Source organism: Dermochelys coriacea, chromosome 9 (genome assembly GCF_009764565.3).
Source record: "Dermochelys coriacea isolate rDerCor1 chromosome 9, rDerCor1.pri.v4, whole genome shotgun sequence".
NCBI lineage: Eukaryota > Metazoa > Chordata > Testudines > Dermochelyidae > Dermochelys > Dermochelys coriacea.
Window position 1 is genome coordinate 99,273,895 of NC_050076.1, and position 19,956 is coordinate 99,293,850.

General features: G+C 41.8%; 1 protein-coding gene across 1 annotated transcript in view; it reads right to left on the bottom strand.

Annotated features, from left to right (window-relative positions):
* LOC119861764 (transmembrane 9 superfamily member 2-like) overlaps nt 1-19,269 on the bottom strand; it is a 41,710-nt gene extending 22,441 nt beyond the window's left edge. The window contains exons 1-9 of the mRNA XM_038417279.2: nt 18,917-19,269; nt 16,656-16,723; nt 15,161-15,254; nt 14,002-14,129; nt 13,618-13,747; nt 6,808-6,935; nt 5,051-5,162; nt 2,637-2,713; nt 1,637-1,745 (exon numbers count right to left, since the gene is read on the bottom strand). Coding sequence (XP_038273207.1) covers nt 1,637-1,745; nt 2,637-2,713; nt 5,051-5,162; nt 6,808-6,935; nt 13,618-13,747; nt 14,002-14,129; nt 15,161-15,254; nt 16,656-16,723; nt 18,917-19,042 — 972 coding nt within the window. The 5' untranslated portion in view covers nt 19,043-19,269. The remainder of the gene's footprint in view (nt 1-1,636; nt 1,746-2,636; nt 2,714-5,050; nt 5,163-6,807; nt 6,936-13,617; nt 13,748-14,001; nt 14,130-15,160; nt 15,255-16,655; nt 16,724-18,916) is intronic.
* Between the last annotated feature and the right edge of the window lie 687 nt (nt 19,270-19,956).

Consider the following 19,956-nt stretch of genomic DNA (forward strand, 5'->3'; position numbering starts at 1 on the left):
TGCACTTTGCTGTGGGAGTCCACATAAATCTGGTTCTTATTTCCAAAAGCAGGAAGCTTCTATTGTCCTTACTAAGCCATTTTTCATAAACCAGTAAGTAAACAAAGCATTAGTTTAAACGTTGTTGCCTGAAACAAATGCTTATTTTTAATTTACCAAAAAAGAAATGTCCTTTTCCAGGATGGACCTCCTAAATGCATACCTTCTGTGCCAATCCAACAGGGGACAAGGCAAACACTTTCTATTGGCACATTTGGAAAGGTTTAACCAGTGAAAGAACATGAGTTAGATTTCCCATGAGAAATTAGTCAGCAAAAATACTTTCAGTGGAAAACAGAGCAGGTTCTGGTTCCATCACCAACTTTACTCTGAAAGTTGATGCATTATTTGTGCTGTATATCTGGAAAAAATCAGATCAAGTTGAGCACCCTGAGTCCTTGTTTGTCTTGTGTGAACCAGAGCACTCTCCACTCAATGGAGTTGGATTTTTAGTAAGCCTACTAAGGAGCAAACGGGTAGGTCTCAGAGCCCAGGCTCCAGCCCAAACCAAAGTGTCTGCACTGATATTTTCAGCCCCACAAGCCCAAGTCAATTGACCCAGGCGCTGAGACCGCTGTCACAGATATTTTATTGCAGTGTAGATGCATAAATAAATGTGTTGGACTAAAATACTGTGTTGGACTTAGAGCCACACTGCCTCTGAGAAGGTTCAACTGTTTTCAATACAACTCCACTAAAATGGGAGTTACATCTGCTTATGCCAGAGCTAAACCTGGTCCCACCATCTAGATGAAACAGAAGTTAGACCACTATCGATAAAAATTCTATGTCTGACTGCAAGCTTGGTATTTCAAACCTGTAAAACAAGTAGGTTTGAAATATGCAATGTTTAAGCCTTAAAATGAAGAGGTTTACATCTACGACTGACTATTACTAGAAAACAATTCTCTAAATGACAGTTTTATGTCCATGAACCTCATGCTTTAGATTTAAGGTGTAGAAGTAGTCCTTTCCCCATCCAGTGCACAAACCAAATAAACCTGTTAAAAAAATATTTCATTAAGATTACGATAGGACAGCAGAGAGCACATTTATTTGTATTTTAAAAAGGAACAAAGTTGTACCAAATTCACTTCAGATTGATTAAATTTAACCAGCAAGAGAAGCATAATGATTTTGGTTTTTACCATTACAATGGACTTGCAGAAACCTACATATAGTAGTATAGAAATTCTCAGCTTGCCTTTATAGCCATCACTTGATGCATTACAGCTTTAGTTGTTAGTGTCCCTCACAAGACATCCAAGTGTGTGCACATGCACTCAACATTAAGTTCTTTGAAATATCTGACTAGAACACACACCTCACCTTTGCTTACCCCTAAAGTTTATCCTTCCACATTAAAAGTTTGTCAAATCGAGGTGGGAAACTGAGCCTCTTAATCATATCTGCATCAAATACTCCCTTCTTTAGAGAAGCTGAAATTTTAGTAAGGCCATTTATTACTCTCAAAGAGCTGATATGTCTACATATTACTTATACTGACCTCCTAGACTGCATTCAAAACTATAGTTAATAGATTATTTTTTCTTCCTAGAAAATGAGATCATCTAAAAACCATAAAAGTTCTACTCACAGAAGAGTCAATCTGGTTATATCTTGCAATATCTTTATGAAGAGTCCTTAGTATGATCATAGCCACCATGCCAGATAAGAAGAGAACAATTACGAGGGAATTCATTATGCTGTAGATAAAGAAAAATTCAAAGTTTCTATCCACTTTTTCAGATTTCAGCATATGCACTACAATAGTCATAATATGTGCACATCTGAAGTACATTTTTGGATATCAAGTTTGGGTGTAAGTAGTTCTGTCAGGTATTTTAAATTTTAATGTTTTCCTACACCGAAAAAAAAATTATAATAAGACATACTACTATAACACAACTAGGAAAGCTCCTGCAAAGCCATTCTGTTGAAGAGCAGAGAATACTAGAGAATCTCAACCCAACTGATTTTTGCCAAATGGATATTATATATATGAAATACAATCAAATCTATCTAATTTCATTAAACAAATTAGTTACATATTAAATATCAGATTTCATATACAACATATATTGCTTTTCTAGCATTTATGTACAGCACACATTTTCCTTTTTACTGTACGAATTATACATTAATTCATAAACAATAGATCTCTTGGTACATTCTTTAACAAAAAACCTCACTGACTATCTTTCGTATTTAACAGCAGCAGCTAATATTAAAAACAAAACTTGTACAGATAACCTTTATTTCGTAATCAGAGCAAGCCAGACGGTAACGGTAAGAAAACCGATGGGCAGTAACCTTCCAAAAGCTCTACAGAACAAGATGATAAAGCAACCTCCATGTTTTTACTTTGCTTTTGGATACTAATGGCACATTTCTTTGGTGACATGTAATACTTTAGTTGCTCCCAAGAGATCCAAGACTGATAAAAGTTGCTTTACGTATTGAAACAAGGAAGTTCATTTGTTTGGAAACTAACAGACTTCATTTTACATGTAAGAGTTACATATCCTGAAAACTGAAGGATAAGATCTTTGTGCTTCACTGCAAGATTTATTCACTCCATAAATTAAAAATTTTACCTAAACCACTGAATGTTGGTATGTGGCATAGACTCCAAAATGTAGTCCCATCTGGAAGCCCACTTGATATCATTTTCCTATAAACAAGGTGAAACAAAACAATTAAACAAAAAAAAAAAAAAAAAGACTTTGGGGGAGTAAAGGTTTTGATGCCACTTCCTAAAGTTAGTGAGTATGCATAATCTACTTGACTCCAATCTTCATTTTATATACAGGTCTTTTTCCTGCCTTATACTCTTTAATCTCTTCTTCTGACTGCTTTATTTTATGACTTTGTCCTTCTCTGTAACTTACTTTAGAATGGCCATTGCCTGTAATTTTTGAATTATGTGTAATGTTTTTGGGCACAGATTATATTGATCAGTGTTCTTCAGAGTAAAACTGTACAACATAAGATTGAACTCACTTCTTCATGTGAGTTCATCAAGCTATTCTGTGAAGTTACCATCCCACAATTTGGTAAATAGATCATGATTCACTGGATGAGATTTTCAGAAAACGATGTGCAATTTACTATTTTGGAATCCAGTTGAACTTTTGAATGCGCTGTATGCAAACAGCAAGTGCACAAAAGTGTATATTTTTGTACATTCACAGGTCTGAAAGCCCGACCCTTCAAAATGGGTCAAGATGTCAGCCTATCATGGCCTCACTAGCAAAAGTCAGCTGCTGTAGAAGAGAGAGCAGATTTCTGTCTCTTCAGTGTGCAGACTGCAAGATCAGACTGATAAAACAGTGGCCAAACTAAAACAATGCAGGTGCAATAACAAATCATAAAGCTATTACTATTTAAGAAATGGGCTTAGTTTACTTTTTAAAAGTAAATGTCCTGGATCCATAAAACAGCCACTATTGACTTTACTCATTAATTTAAATTTTAAATAAATAGCATTTTTTCCTTAGAAAAATGCATTCTGACTATATCTAAAGTAAAGTTTAAAGGCAGCAAACTACAGAGAGTCAATTTTAAGTGTACCTGATATTTAAGATGTAAATAGTGACATCTGCTGGAAATACCTGAACTAGCAGGAATTATCAACTCTTGCTGAAAAAACAGGTTCCCAAATGCATAATGCATTTTGTAAATTACTGAACAACATTGACATTAAAATTACAATTTGCAATTTATCCTCAAGATTTAAACACGTTAATAGATAGGAGGTTCATCCATGTAGTAAAATTGGCAAGTCTAAGGAGGACTGGATAGTTCAAGGGAAAAGTGCAAGACTCTATATTCTGTTACCTCAAGGTAGGTTCAAGTTAACTTCAGATGGGTGGATAGTGAAAGCTATCATCATATGACAGCTGTATGGCTGTCTTCGCAAAAATGAACTAGTGCTCTCAGTTCAATTCCTAGTAGACAGGTGTCTTACATCACAAAAACCAACCATAATTGCCACTTTTTAAGGTAGGCTGAACAGGGGTACCAATTTTTGAAGCAACAGGGAAACTGAACTATCCTCACACCTATAAGAGGTTACTTTTCAGATTAGGGTAAAAACACATTCACAAGTACGATATGCTACTTACTGCCTGTGATGTATTAGGTGAAATAAGGACTGTTTTCAAAACCACTTATCAAGTAGTTAATTTAGTGCTTGCAAGTGTCTGGGTAAAATTATAACTAAGACACTTTCAAATCAGATGGACAGCAACTCAGTTGACAAGAACTAAAAAAATATGCTCACTATAAACTCATTCATTAAAGTAGGTAAATTATAAAATCAAAAATGTCTCTAAGAAAGTTTATCTATAAATATATTCTCTCCAATATGAGGGTTCCTTAAATTAGCAATCCACTGTGAACAGGGACTATGTAGAAGAGTTACATGAAGCAATAGCTCTGTTCCCTGTGTTTAGAGCCAGATCTGGAAACTTTAATGCCAAATCTAAGTTTTACTTAATTTTACTGATGTTAACACTGAAGAACCAATGAAGCTACAGAAGAGTGATCTGGATTTCATTTCCTTTTTAACCATCAGAAAGACAGTTAAAGTTCCACTTGCAGATTAGAATTTGAGGACAGCTGAATTGCTCTGTTGTAACTAAAAGCATAATTTAACCTGTAATATTTTCATTACTGATGACGCATGATTACAGAAAAACCCTGGGTAGCTTTCAAACTCAGAGCTAGTAGTTAAAGCCATCTTTTTACTTGTAAACAGAGAAATTTGCTTCTGGAAGTCATTTTTCACAGTGCTCTCCTACTGCATTCTGAACTTTGGGACTGCCTGTTTAATTTTTTTACCTACAAAACTGCTTACATTCCCAAGTTGTTCCTCAGACACATTAATATTCATAAAACTGTATTAAAACAGTGAAAATATTTATACTGAATAAATATATAACTGCCAGAAAGAACCTGGATCCAAACAATTTAGGAGATTTGTCACTAAAACATTAATAATACTTACTTCAAATTTCACAGAATAAGTGTAGATCAAATCCAGTTTGTTTGTGAATTTACCAGGAATCTCCATAGGGGGACCTCCACAATTTAAATTGTTTTTATCTGTATGTTTGTAGCTAGCAAGACAGAAATTTTAAATAAGATTCATACCTGCTGTATTGCGTAGCGAACTTCTTCAAAATTATTTAAAAGTGATTAAGACTAATATGTGAAATATTTGGCCATGTATTTTTTTTTGGTATCTTTTCCCACCGGTTTTACAATTTCTTTATTGAGAACAGGCCTTCCTGTTCCCACCATCAAAATGGACTTCACCTCTGAACAGGTGAAGGGTTTGATTTGAGGCTTTAGAACAGGGGTGGGCAAAAGTTTTGGCCTGAGGGCCACATCAGGGTATAGAAATTGTATGGCAGGCCATGAATGCTCACAAAATTGGGGGTAGGAGTACGGAGCAGATGAGGGCTCTGGCTGGGGATGAGGACTATGGGGTGGGACCAGAAATGAGTTCAGTGTGCGGGAGGGGGCTCCAGGCTAGGGGTTGGGGTTCCGGGGGGGAGGTGATGTTTCTGCTGGGGGTGCGGGCTCTGGGGTGGGGCTGGGACCAAGGGGTTCGGAGGGCGGGAGGGGGCGGGAGTGCTCCAGCTGTGGGCTCTGGGGTGGGGCCTGGGATGAGGGGTTTGGAGTGCAGGAGGGTGTTCCAGGCTGGGATCAATGGGTCTGGAGGGCAGGAGGAGTATCAGAGACAGGGCAGACTGTTGGGCCATGGGGGTGGGGGGGTGAGGGATCTGGCTGGAAGTGTGGGCTCTGAGGTGGGGCTGGGGATGAGGGGTTTGGAGTACAAGAGGGGGCTCTGGGTTGGGATCGAGGGGTTCGGAGGGCGGGAGCTGAGGGCTGGATCAAAAAGGTCTGGCGGGCCAAATGTGGCCCGCAGGCCGTGGTTTGCCCACCCCTGCTTTAGAAAGTTAGAGCAAACATGGTTCAGCCATTTCTGATTATGCGGATAATAGGAAAATACATCTCCCCATCATTCAACATTCTTGCATAGCCCTGTAGCCAAAACTGACGTGAAGAGAAAGCTGAAATACAACAAAGGCATTGAATAGTGGCTTTTGAGTGTTAATGAGTCAGTTTTATTACCACTAAACATAAGAATGGCCATAAAGGATCAGACCAGTGGTCCATCTAGCCCACTATCCTGTCTTCCAATAATGGCCAATGCCAAAAGCTTCAAAGGAAAAGAACAGAACAGAGAAATCATCAAGTGATCCACCCACCCCCTATCATCCAGTCCCAGAATCTGGAAGTTGGAGGCCTAGGGACACCCAAGGCATAGGGTTGCGTCCCTGACCATCTTGGATAATAGCCATTGATGAACCTATCCTCCTTGAACTTATTTAAGTTCTTTTTTGGACCCAGTAATAGTTTTAGCCTTAACAACCCATGGTAATGGGTTCCACAGGGTGACTGTGTGTCGTATGAAGAATACTTCCTTTTGTTTTAAACCTGCTGACTATTAATTTAATTAGATGACCCCTGGTTCTTGTGTTCTGTGAAGGGCTAAACAACACTTACCTATTCACTTTCTCCACACCATTCATTTTTACTTTCAAAAAGTAAAGTCAGGAAGATACATCAATGTATTCAAAGATTTACATTTCTTCAGAAAGACTCAAATTGTTTTATTTCAACTGTAATTTCTAGTTTTGCTACCCCTGGTTGAAGACACTGAAGCATATTAAAATGGCATGTATTAGGAATTACCTTTTTGGATCCAGTCTTGCCATTACCAGTCTTGCTCCAGGCCAGCTTTCATCTTTCCCGCTATGGTACATGATTGTAATGTCAACATGGTTGAAGAGGTAGAAGGTGTCCCTCTTGTGAAACTGAGACTGCAAAATATTACATGTTTGAAAAACATTTCCAGTAGAGAGATAATACTGTAGTCAAAGATCCAACTACTCCAAAATAAAAGAATACTGGGGGCTAGAGGGAGAGATACAGAAGGGGTGGAGGAAGGAGGAGTATTTTGTATATTCTCAAAATAGACACTAGGAAGATAACAAAACTACAAAAAACAAAGAAAATAAGGGTAAAGAATAAACTTTGCATTCCACAAGGTTTAAAACAGTCTACATTAGTCTTGCAAGGTCATCAAAAGACACTCCAGTCCAGATTTAAAAGTCTACTCCATTATCTCCATGTAACCCTCACTAACTGTAGCTCTTTGTCCCCCCTCTAATGGCTACAGCAGAGGTCCCCAAACTGTGGGGTGTGCCCCCTAGGGGGCATGGAGGAACCTGGGGGGGCGTACGGTGGGGCCCAGGCCATCCCCATGGGGGATGGGGAGGGAACACCACCCAGCCCCTTCCTCCGCCCCCAGCTCTGCTCCAGTCCCTGGCTCCCAGCCGCACCCCTGGCCCAACTCCAGCCTTGGCGCAGCTCCACACCTGGCTGTGGGCCCGGCTGTTGGCCCCCACTGCAGCGAGACTGCAACTCCATTCTCACCCCCAGGCCATGGCTCCGTCCCCAGCCCCACTCTTTGCCCCAGACCTACCCCCAGCTGTGACCCTAGCCTCAGCCCCCTTACCCCGTCCGCATCATCCTCCCACCACAAGCCACAGTCCTGCCCCTGGCCGCGGTGGGACGCAGATAGGGAGGGGGCAGTGACCTCCAAAAGTTTGGGGACCACTGGGCTAGAGCATAGAGATGTGAGTACTATCTCTAACCTAACATGTGGTTCTTCAGCTGAATAGTCTATTACTCCTGGGTGAATTCTGCATCACTATGCTTGTGCAGAATTCATGGCCCCTGCGGATTTCTTTGCTTCCCCGCAGAAAAATGACTTCTGACAGGAAAGTAAAGGGAACTTGCAAAAGCGGTCATGCACCCCCTCCCTGGCAGGGCAGGTAGGTTGTTTTGGGCACCTAGAGCAGCCAATAGAGACATAAATCACCACTGGGGGGACCTGGATAGTCGTGTGCATGTGAGAGAGAGAGAGAGAGAGAGACAGACAGACAGACAGACTCTGCCCCTCTCATTCGCCATTGCGGCATGTTTGGCGTGGAGGGGCAGGACTTCGGGCTGTTTCTGAAGAGGTAGATGTGGGGCAGGCTCTCTTGCCTCAGACAGAGCAAAATGTAGTAGCCTGCCTGCTTAGTTAATTGTTCCCATTGTTCTTAGTGAATTCCCCCAGCAGTATAAAACAGTTGTAAAAATTTTAAGGCTCCTTTACCCTGCTAGAGTGATGTAAGGGAGCCTTATTGTAAAGGACAATTTGGCCTTATAAATGCTTAGTGACTAAATGCTTTAGTGATTAGAACTGGTCTAAATTTTTGGACTGAAAAAATTTCCTATCAAAATGTGTTCCATGAACTGTTTACTACTGACCTTTCTGGAGATGCTCAGTAGCCAGTATAAATTGTGAGTTTGAGTCCCCAGCCCTCACTTGCTCTTCAGTTGCCTATCATGTAACACTGAGCATATGGCTGCATATATTTATTGACTAATAACTAGAAGTAAAGGGTCAATACTAGCTATATTACTGTTAGACAAAGGGGGTTTGGTGATTTCCTCCAATGCTCCCCACTCCCATTCTCCATCCATTGTATTGTAGTTTAAATAAATTACCAAAATATTTTAGATCTATTCTTCAATTCCCTCAGATGACCGATCCAGAGGTGATGTTAAATTTACACTAGCAAACTTTCTGATCATAAATCACTACTGGTGCATTTCCACTGGCAATAGCCATGATGGAAGCTGCAGTGCACATCAAAACACCTAATTCTGTAGCCATAATTAGCCACTGGTAATAACAATGCAGCTACTTTTTTAAAAACCGCACACCAAATCCTCTCTATTCTATAGCTTCCATTATTGCTATTGCTCCTGGAGCTGCAATGGTGATAAATTACAACAATGAAGTTTACTATGTAGACAAAGCCTAACATAACTAAGTCTGATTGAACTTTTCTTTCTGCCCCCATTCCACATTTCTCCCCAAAAGAGGTTTGTTTGCTAATAGCTTGAACCAGAAAGTGTTAGTGAAACTAACAGTTAGCCTCAGTTTCAAAACGCCTTCAAAAACACTTCCATCTCACTCCAACCCACTTCCCCAGCATTTCAATTATTCTTAGTAATGTGCCTTGCACCTAGAAACATTACCTGAATTTTCAGGTAAAAATGCCGTCTTCCTCCCATACTTTGTTGCAGATTAATTTGTCATTGTTCTGAAAGCACTTAGATCAGTATTCTTCCAGGATTCCAACAAAAGTAATATTGGGAAGTTCTAGTGTTGAAATATCTGATCCTCTAAGATCCAATGACTCTGGAGTCTTTTCCTTCCCCAATGATCAAAATCCTTGTATTACTGGCATAGTGCTAGTTTTCCAACATTTTGCTACAACTCTCCAATAACTATGTATTTAGTCACTGGTTTGTTTTCTTTGGCATTTTGTGCAGTTTAAGTACTCGTTGTTATGCAGTGGCTTTAAGATTCTACTCGATAAGTTTATGGAGGAGATGGTATGATGGGATAATGTGATTTTGGTAATTAATTATCTTTAAATATTCAGGGTAAATAGGCCTAATCCCCCGAGATGGGATATTAGATGGATGGGATCTGAGTTACCCAGGAAAGAATTTTCTGTAGTATCTGGCTGGTGAATCTTGCCCATATGCTCAGGGTTTAGCTGATTGCCATATTTGGGGTCAGGAAGGAATTTTCCTCCAGGGCAGATTGGAAGAGGCCCTGGAGGTTTTTCGCCTTCCTCTGTAGCATGGGGCACGGGTCACTTGAGGGAGGATTCTCTGCTCCTTGAAGTCTTTAAACCATGATTTGAGGACTTCAATAGCTCAGACATAGGTGAGATTTTTCGTAGGAGTGGGTGGGTGAGATTCTGTGGCTTGCGTTGTGCAGGAGGTCGGACTAGATGATCAGAATGGTCCCTTCTGACTTTAGTATCTATGAATCTATAAATTAAGGGTTTTGGAGGCACTGAAAAATTAAATATGCAATAGCCCTGTCAGCATATTCTTTTATCCCTCTTTAAAATTTTTTTTAAAAAAAAAGGGGGGGGGGGAGGCACGCAATAATTGCTTCTAAATGTAGGTAGGATGGAATATGTATTTTGGTGCGTTTTTAAAAAGATGCTGGAATGATGCATAGCATTCTACCACCTTTGCAATTTAAACTTCTACACATAACTACTGTGTTCTTCTTTGCCCATATGACAGTTACTTCTCTGGCACAATACCATATAAATATATTTAATCCATTCATCTATACACAGAGATATTACCAGGCTATGACATCCACTGCTGCAGAAGCACTGTACAGCAGAGCTAGTGCTTTATCCAAACATGTACACTTTATAAATAGGCTTGTATTTCATACTGTTCTCTCTGGGAAAATCATCTGGTACCTGTGTATCAAAACCCAGAGAAGTTTAAGCTTTGGAATTTTCAACTTGCTATCTTTGATTCAGTCAATATGCATTTACCAACCAATTATTAGATCTATTACTGTACGTATTTAATCCATAAAATATTGTTCTATTGATGTATTCATGTATGAACCCTGTTATCATAACAGCATTACTGTGATATCAAGTTTACAATATTCTACTACACTACCCCGGAGGAATACTGCGCCACTGCATGGGCGCAGAATTCATGTCATCCGCAGATTGCTTTTCTTCCCTGCAGAAAAATGACTGAGAGGAAGTAAAGGAAGCCGCAAGAGCAGTCTCTCACCCCCCGCCCCCAGCAGCCGGCACAGACATAAATCAGCCCATGCGTGGGGGGGACTGTGCATGCATGTGGGGGACACGTCAATCACTACCATGGGGATGCATGCGTGCAAGGAAATATGAGAGAGAGAGAGAGAGAGAGAGAGACGCACACGCACACAGTCCTTCTAGCTCGCTATTGTGACATGCCCAGCATGGCGGGTCAGGGCTTCGGGATGTTTGGAAGTAGGTGTGAGGCAGGCTTTGTCCCCTCATGCAGAGCATAATGTACTCCTGGGGGAATTCTTTACGACTGTGCATGTGCATAATTAATGAGTCATGCATATTTTTATTTTTTTTTTTGCACAGAAAAAAAAGCTTCTGCTGGAATGTTGCTGCAGTTCCGTGTTTTGCAGACCAGAGGGTGCTGTGGTGCTAGAACAGAGCAGCAGCTCTCAAACAGCTAGGGAAGAGAAAGAGCATGCGGAGCCTTCCTAGCAGTAGGCCCAGTCAGGAGAGAAGGGCTATGGGGGCGGGGGGAGGGGATGATGACACGGGACAGACAGACAGAGTGGGGATGCTGGGGGGTCAGACAGGGACTCATAAGGGCTAGTGGGGAAGGACATACTGGGGCAGGGGATGAATGGGAATGGAGGCACAGGGCCACAGATAGGAGGAAGGTGCAGGGCCACGTGAGCAGAGGGGGAGGGGGTGCGGAGCTACAGCAGGAAGTGGGTGGCTGAGTGGGGGCAGAGACACACGGGGAGGGGATGCAGGGCCACATACAGACAGGGGAATGGCTGATTGGGGAAACAGACACATTGGGATGGGAGGGAGGGGCAGGGCTGGATGGTGGGAGTGGGTGTCTGAGTGGGGGTGTAGGGACCCATGTGGACAGGGGGTGCAAGGACACATGGCAGTGCAGGGACACATGGGGTCAGGGCAGATGTGCCTGATTGAATGGGAGAGGCTGGGGTCAGCCAGGGTCTGCATGAGGAAAGCTCCCCAACAGTCCCTCCCCGCCCCATCAAAAACACCACAAACACTGTTCCGTACTTTTCCCACCCATACCCAACAACCCTCTAAGTTCAAACTCAGGCTCCTTCCGAGCAATTACTTCCCTCTTCCTCAGCTCCTCCATTACCCCTGAATCTCGCAAATCCTTTGCACTGCTTCTGATGGGTGCAGGAAATACAGCTCTGTATTATAGTTTAAATGAATTATTACTCAGTTCTGTATCAATATGCCTAGTAAGGAATTTGTCAAAAAAACATTTTCTGAATCTTTTCTATGAATCGTTACAGACATACTTGTTGACAGGTATTTTGAAATAAATTACAAAAAATAATTTTGATGTGCTTATATAGTGTTATTTTGACAAAGAAAACATGCAGAATTTTAAAATATTGTGCGCAGAATTTTAAATTTTTTGTTGCATACTTTATTTTTTGGGGACAGAATTCCCCCAGGTGTAATAATGTAGAAGCCTGCCTGCTTAGCTGTTTCCATTGTTGTTAGTGAATTGTTCCCATTCTTAGTGAATCTCCGCAGAAGCATAAAACAAGTGTAAAAGTTTTAAAGCTCCTTTATCCTGCCAGAGTTGTATAAAGGAGACATTGTAAATGACAGTGTAGCCTTATAAATGCTTATGGTGCTTCAATGATTAGAACTGGTCTAAATTTTCAGTCTGAAAATTTTTCCTGTCAAAATGTGCTCCATGAACTGTTTACTACTGACCTTTCTGGAGATGATCAATAGCCAATATAAACTGAGTTTGATACCCAGCCCTCACTTATTCAGTTGCCTATGATGTAATACTGAGCAAATGGCTACATATATTTGTTGACTAATAACTAGAAATAAAGGATCAAACCTAGCTACATTATTATTAGACAAAGGGGGGTTGGGGATTTTCTCCAATGCTTCCCACTCCCATTCTCCATCCATTGTATGGTAGTTTAAATAAATTCCCAGAATTTTAAAATATCGTGTGCAGAATTTTTAATTTTTTGGCACTGAATTCCACCAGGAGTATTAAACACACTTGCTGCTAACAATTATTTTCTCCATCAAAGCAGGGTTTGACAAGTCTTTCCACAATTCTGACTAAACTACGTACATTTAACTGCCATTTTTGAGTGTTACACATTTGTCAACAAACACATCAGTACCTGTTTCTTGGCGTTTGCTGGAAGGTTTCATTCCTAGTAAGATCTTGCAGTAAGCTGCATGCAGCATGAGCCCCATTAAAGTTAGTGGGATTCTGCAGGAATGCAGGGATTTGCCTGCATGGAGCAGGATCTGGGCTCAGGTTTCAAAGCACTACTGCTTCTGAGTTAGGGAAGTGGCAGAGGAGATATGGCATTGACTTTGTCAGAAAAGAGAATGTTTTTCCACCCTTATGGAACTTGAAAATCTGCACAGATTTTGCCCAAACTTGATTAAAAATTCCCCTCAGCCAGAGCCTAAACATGAAGTTTCGTCCGAAAATTTCAGAAAGTTTAAACCCATGCTATACCACGAAGTTATGTATGAAGCTATTTTGCACCCTTAACTATAGCGTTTACTACAAGCTGCAGTCGACAACCACATACTGTATATAAACGAGGAACGTTTGATTACATATAGGTGTGCTTACCTTTGTCAATGGACATACTGTAGATCTTAGTTAACTATATTTGTGTTTTGTATATCAAGCCTGTTTTACGCTCTGTAAGCACACGGTTATTTATTAAAAACAAAAAAACATGACAAAGACTTATGAGGACATGACCCCAATACTACAGCTTTGTAGCTTGACCCATATCTGGCCATATTAAATAAATAAGCTCTCACCACTTACATCAATAACGCAAGCATCTTTAACTCTGCCATCTGTAGTAATAAAACATCCTATTGGAAATCCCGGATTACAGTATTTGTGTTCATCTTCCACTTGATAACACCATGTTACAGGCATATTATCAATAATCCTAGGCAAAGAAATTTTAAACAGGCAACTCTTTAGTAAGAAATGTTATCTAATTATTCCTTTATTTTTAAGTTATATTTCATATGCAAATAAAAGCAACAGAATTTTAGTTAGGTCTCAAAGAATAATATGTTACAGGACAATTACTGAAGAGAAGAAAGATAAAAAAAGTGTCACCTCTCAGAACAACTCATTACATTATGCTAATTTTCATTTTGCTGTTCACAGTTCAAAACAGGATACATCTGAACTCACCAGTGATGTTGATAATTCAATTGCATTCCTTTCTTCAAAAAGGCCAGTTTATTTTTGTCATCACTTTTTTCTGGGTCATATGATTTTGTACAAGCTATCTTGCATGTTTCCGCTTTGTTAAACGTAAACTGTTACCAAAACACACAAAGAGCAATTTTAAAATTTTGCTCCTAAAGCACCTTTTTAAAAAGCCATTATTTTTCAATTAAAGTCTATTTTTATCTAGATCCTAGCCTATCCCACTAAAAAGAATTCTTGAAGCCAAAGTTTGTTTCATATCAGCAGTTTCAATTCAGTTTGAGAACCAATGCTTATGTACAATCTGTACATTCCTAAAAGCACATAAATCTCTACAACAATTAGAATACTCCAAGTAAACAACTATTTGAAATGTTAACCATAAGGTTTTTAAAAATAATCCACTTGCAAATTGATAAAGTATTGCACCAGTAAAGAAAGCAATCACATTAGCTTTACTTAGCACAGTGCATCATGAAATTACCCATGTTGCCAACAATGCCCCTTTTGTATACTATGGTTTAATTTCAGCTGCTATAGAGCATGATGACAAACCATGAGGCAATGCTGTCAAATTTCAGCAGCACGGTGGACATTTCCTGATGAAGTGCACTTTTCCATTAAGGAAGTGTTTTCACACATTTATATTTCTAATCTGGTTTTACAGTGTGGTTAGAATTTATAGTTGTGTTAGTTAACACATGTTACAACACAATTAAAAATCCTAGGATATACAACCCTAAGAGCGAGAGAAAGTTACTGCTCACAAGTATTTTGAATGGCTTGTGGGCCATTTTTAATATTGCCACATCACACCAATAGCTCTACCAAATTGTGTGTGTAAGGGTAACTATACTGAGGACCAAACTAACCTCCATTAATAAGTTGCCCAAAATTTTGCACATATGCGTACTTGAATAATCTCTGTAAAATATACAGAGAAATACTCTTGGAAAAAATGTGTTAGATTAGGATGGAATTCTCAATTCCCATGCACTAAATTAACAATGTCCAAGATACTGATTTATAGTGATAGTATAAAATCCTTAGTTGTCATCATCTGATTATTATTGAAGGAGAGATTTTTTTAAGACTGTAATTATCAAGTGTAACCAGAATAACTTTGGATGGCTAGAATAACCTTATATGGTGATGATGCTATTCTTTCTCCAAACAGGATTTGTCCAAGATTTTCGGAAGGTCTTTTTTCTATCTCATCTTGACAGAAGTCAAAACTGAAAAAAATTAGAGAGTCTTTAATGTTAATAGATTTTAGGCTGAAATTTACAGTTTCAAAATAAATCAATTTGTTAAGCTATATCCTTGATACAGGAGTTTTCATGAGGTTTTTTTTTTAAACCAACAATCCTTAATATACCATTGAAAGTCGGACTCCAAATGCAGACAGATTAGGTACAATTCACTGCACAAAATAACTTTTTTAAATCAGTCACCAACGCACTCCATAGTTCAAGCAATATTGTTTAAAATATATATACTGTAAGATTGTAGTCAAAGTTCTGTTTTCAAACTGCAATTGAAGTAAGATAAGTTCCAGGCTAAACTAAGTAAGAAAATCATACAAAGCACTATTCATGTTCCTTCCATGACATAATACCAAATGAAGAACGATTTAAAAAAAAAAAAAAAAAGAAAGATTCCTTACAGATGGAAAATAATTAACATGGCAAGTGTGTATATTCTGTAGAGGGACAAATCTGATGGCTTTTATCCCAGTATGCTAAAAAGATCCATTCACCTGTGCAGAAGTTCCCCTTTACTTGAAACAGCTGAAGGCAGGAAATATAACTATTCATGATCTCTGTGGATACATTTACATTATAAAAACAAACTTGAAACTAGCAAATAAGCTTTCCCTAACCAGTGTGTGAGCTGAGGCCATCAATTTCTGCAGCATTTAATGCAACACCTGTACTGTACTGTTGTCTTACTGAGCCAGCTTCCAGTATCTCTGCAGCTATTCATTGCTTTTCCAAGGAAGAGCAGAGTGAAGTTTACAAGAGTACCACTTGTTATTCCCCAGTGCGTTCAGCAGTAAAATTTAAGAATCACACAAGTTTCTCGCTTCTATTTGGCAAAGCTACAAGCATCAGCAAAGGCAGACAGTAACATTCTTGAGAGAAAAGGACCAAAAAATCCCCCCAAAAAACAGAGGCTGGGTAAGAGTAATGAAGACCTCCTTCCTCTTCATAGCAACCAGGAGGCAATGGGAGAAAAGAGACAGAAAGCTCTGGTCTTACAGCAGATAGCTGATAAATCGGAAATTCACCCCCCCAGCTAATAGATGTCTACATAGAACTCCAAAGCAGGACCCAGGAACAAAACCCCAATAGAAAACCCAGCAACTTCCCTTCTTTCCCAATAGTACAGGGGTTGAATTACTTATCAGGACATAGCTAGTGAACCCTTATAACTGAAACTGATAACCCTACCAATTGTCATCTTTCATACCTATTTGAGTAGTAAGCTTACTGCTCCAGCTAGCAAGTGTCTGACAGCTCTGTCAACATATTGTATCAAGTTACAAATCACATTACTTTAGCTTATATAAAAATAAAGGCGAGGACAGAAAACATACTTTCAAACACTCTAGAATCGTACTATAATGTACTTACGCATCATATTCATAAGGTAGAACCGATTCTACTGAGTCCAGTCTATTCACAAAGAGCTCAATTTTTGACTAAAAGAATGAAAAAGTATGTAAGTAACACACTGTAATACAAGAAAAGGCAACAGGGCTTTTACCCATGTGAGAAGTATCAAACTAATTAAACCCATTCCAAGTTTAGACAGACTCATTTTTTATCCTTTATTTTGCTGTGCAGTGCTAGGAAGACTCATGTTAAAGGCCTTGACTAGACTAAAAATCTTTGCACAGGTTTTCCAGTAGTAGCACAATAATAGCCAGCACTAATCACTTGTGTAAACACCAGTGCAGACAAAACTCAGGTTTTAAAAACAGTGGTTAAAAACTCTCTAGCTCTAGCTACATTAGCACTTATCAGGCTACTAGCATAGCCCAGCCGCACCACTGACTGAAAGACAGGTATCAGATTTTCTAGTACACTGCCCACTTTGCAGAACTGAGCAGGAAGTTCTCACATTTTTATGGCACCACATCACAAAAGAAACTGATAATTTCTCAGCACCATATGGTCTCTAATGACAGCAGAAACCAGCATGTTGTTTGAAGGACTCAATGGCAGTAAGACACAACATCATAATGCACAAGCAGTCTTGCCCCTCCGCCAAGATTCCATAGGTGACAAGTTTGAAGCAAGAGGATTTCTGGGCACCTAACAAATGGTTAGAAACATTTTAAAAAAAAAGTTTATCATGCACACAAATGTGTGGATAACACCTGGTTTTAAAGTGTTCCCAGAAACTCAGTCCAATGGTCCATCTAGCCCATTATCCTGTCTTCCACAGTGGCCAATGCCAGAGCCTTAAAAGGGAATGAACAGAACAGTGCAATTATCAAGTGATCCGTCTCCTGCGGCCCAGTCCCAGCTTCTGGCAGTTTGAAGCTTAGAGCGTGATGTGCATCCCTGATCATCTTGGATAATAGCCATGAACCTATCTAATTTATTTTGAACTCAGTTATAATTTTGGCATTTACAACATAACCTGGCCATGAGTTCCTCAGGTTGACTGTGTGTTGTGTAAATAAGTACTTCCTTTATTTTGTTTTAAACCTGCTGCCTATAAATTTCAGTGGGTGACCCCTGGTTCTTCTGTTCCATGAAGGGGTAAATGACACTTCCTTATTCATTTTCGTTACACCATTCATGATTTTATAAACTTCTATCATATTCCCCCTTAGTCATCAAAGCTGACGAGTCCCAGTCTTTCTATTCTCTCCTCATATGGAAGCTATTACATGCTCAGTCTTTTTTGTTGCCCTTCTCTGTACCTTTTCCAATTTTAATACATCTTTTTTGAGATGGGGTGACCAGAACTGCATGCAGTGTTCAAAGTGTAGGCATACCATGGATTTATAAAGTGTCCTTATAACGTTTTCTGTCTCATTACCTAGCCCTTCTCTAATGATTCCTAACATTGTTAGCTCTTTTTGACTACTGCTGCACATTGATTAGATGTTTTCAGAGAACTATCCATACTAACTTCAAGATCTTTTTCCTGCATAACAGCTAATTTAGCCCTCATGGTTTTCTATGTACAGCATGCTATTCAAAGAAAAGCTGCATTGTATGACAGATCCACTGTTCCTCCGAGAAGCAGCTTGCTCTCACCTAGCACCTGGCCAGGGTTGACAGGCTGGTTCAACACCTTATCCGCACCAGAGATGCTAAAAGCCATGGGATGTAGCCCTGTCCGAAAAACCCCACCACAGGAAAGAGAGAACTGGGTGTGAAAGGGGTGGGGCTCTCTCCTCCCATCACAGCCACTTGCTGCCCCCTGAAGGGGCTGCCCCAAGGATCCCTCAGTTTGACCACTGAGAAAGGGTCATCACCCCCCTCCCTTACGGGCCCTACTCCATACCCAGCTGAGCCCCCCCTACCGCCCTCCCACCCACACATACCCCAGGCACAGGGCCCTACTCTACAGTCACCAGGAAGCCCCCTACAAATCCTCCCATCCCATCCACACAGGAACCTGCTCCGTACCCAACTACGCGCCCCTACAAACCATCCCCCCCCCCCATACGGGCCCTACTCCGCACCCAGCCGGAGGCCGCCCTACAAGAGCCCCCCTCCCCCCCCCTCGCAGGGTGCATCAAGCCAGGAGCCCCCAGGGCTCCCCAGCGTCCCCTGACAAGCGGTGCCCGCCCCCAGGAGCGCCGAGCCCAGGAGCCTGGCCCAGGCCGGGAGCCGCAGGCGCCCACGCAGGACTCCCCGCGGGCCGCTCTCACCTGGCAGCTCTCGCTCTCCTTGGCGGGCTCGCAGAAGCTGACGGGGGCCAAGCCGGGCAGGTAGAAGGCGGCGCAGAGAGGAGCCGAGCAGCCCAGCAGCAGGAGCCCGGCAGCCAGCAGCCTCATCGTCCCGCCTGCGGAGAAGGGAGGAAAGCCCGAGGCGGGACCCGACGAAAGCGCACCCAGCTCCAGCGCAGGGGCCGAGCTCAGCGCCTGGCGGGGCGGCGTCACGATCGCGCTGCCCGGCGCCTGCGCGCCTCGGCACCAGATGATGAGGCCCCGAGCGCCATCTTGAACGCGGGCAGGGTAAGCCGGGGGGGGGCGACCCCCTGCCTGAGGCGAGAAGAAGGGACAATGGCCCCGCCCACACGTTATGACGTCAACGCCTCCTCAGGTGGTTGCCTGATCCCTTCCTCCAATCCAGGGGGGGTGGGGTGGATGCCAAAGGCAAAGGCTGTGGGCTCTGCCTGTGTCCCCCTTCGCTTACCTTCCACCCCCCCAGCCCAAAGACTAGCCTCAACTGGGTCCTTGCATCCCCAGCGCACCCTCCTCTCTCACCTCTGCCGGCACGGCCCCACAGACTCCTACAGCACCATCCCCTCAGCTCTGGCCTCGCACCCCCCTGGCCCTATGGCAGCGTCCCCTCAGTTCTGGCCTCACGTCCCCATCCCCTCCTAACTCTCCTCACGCACAGCACCATCCCCTCAGCTCTGGCCTCGCACCCCCCTGGCCCTATGGCAGCGTCCCTCAGTTCTGGCCTCACGTCCCCATCACCTCCTAACTCTCCTCACGCACAGCACCATCCCTCAGCTCTGGCCTCGCACCCCCTGGCCCTATGGCAGCGTCCCCTCAGTTCTGGCCTCACGTCCCCATCCCCTCCTAACTCTCCTCACGCACAGCACCATCCCCTCAGCTCTGGCCCAGTTCTGGCCTCACGTCCCCATCCCCTCCTAACTCTCCTCACGCACAGCACCATCCCCTCAGCTCTGGCCTCGCACCCCCCTGGCCCTATGGCAGCGTCCACTCAGTTCTGGCCTCAC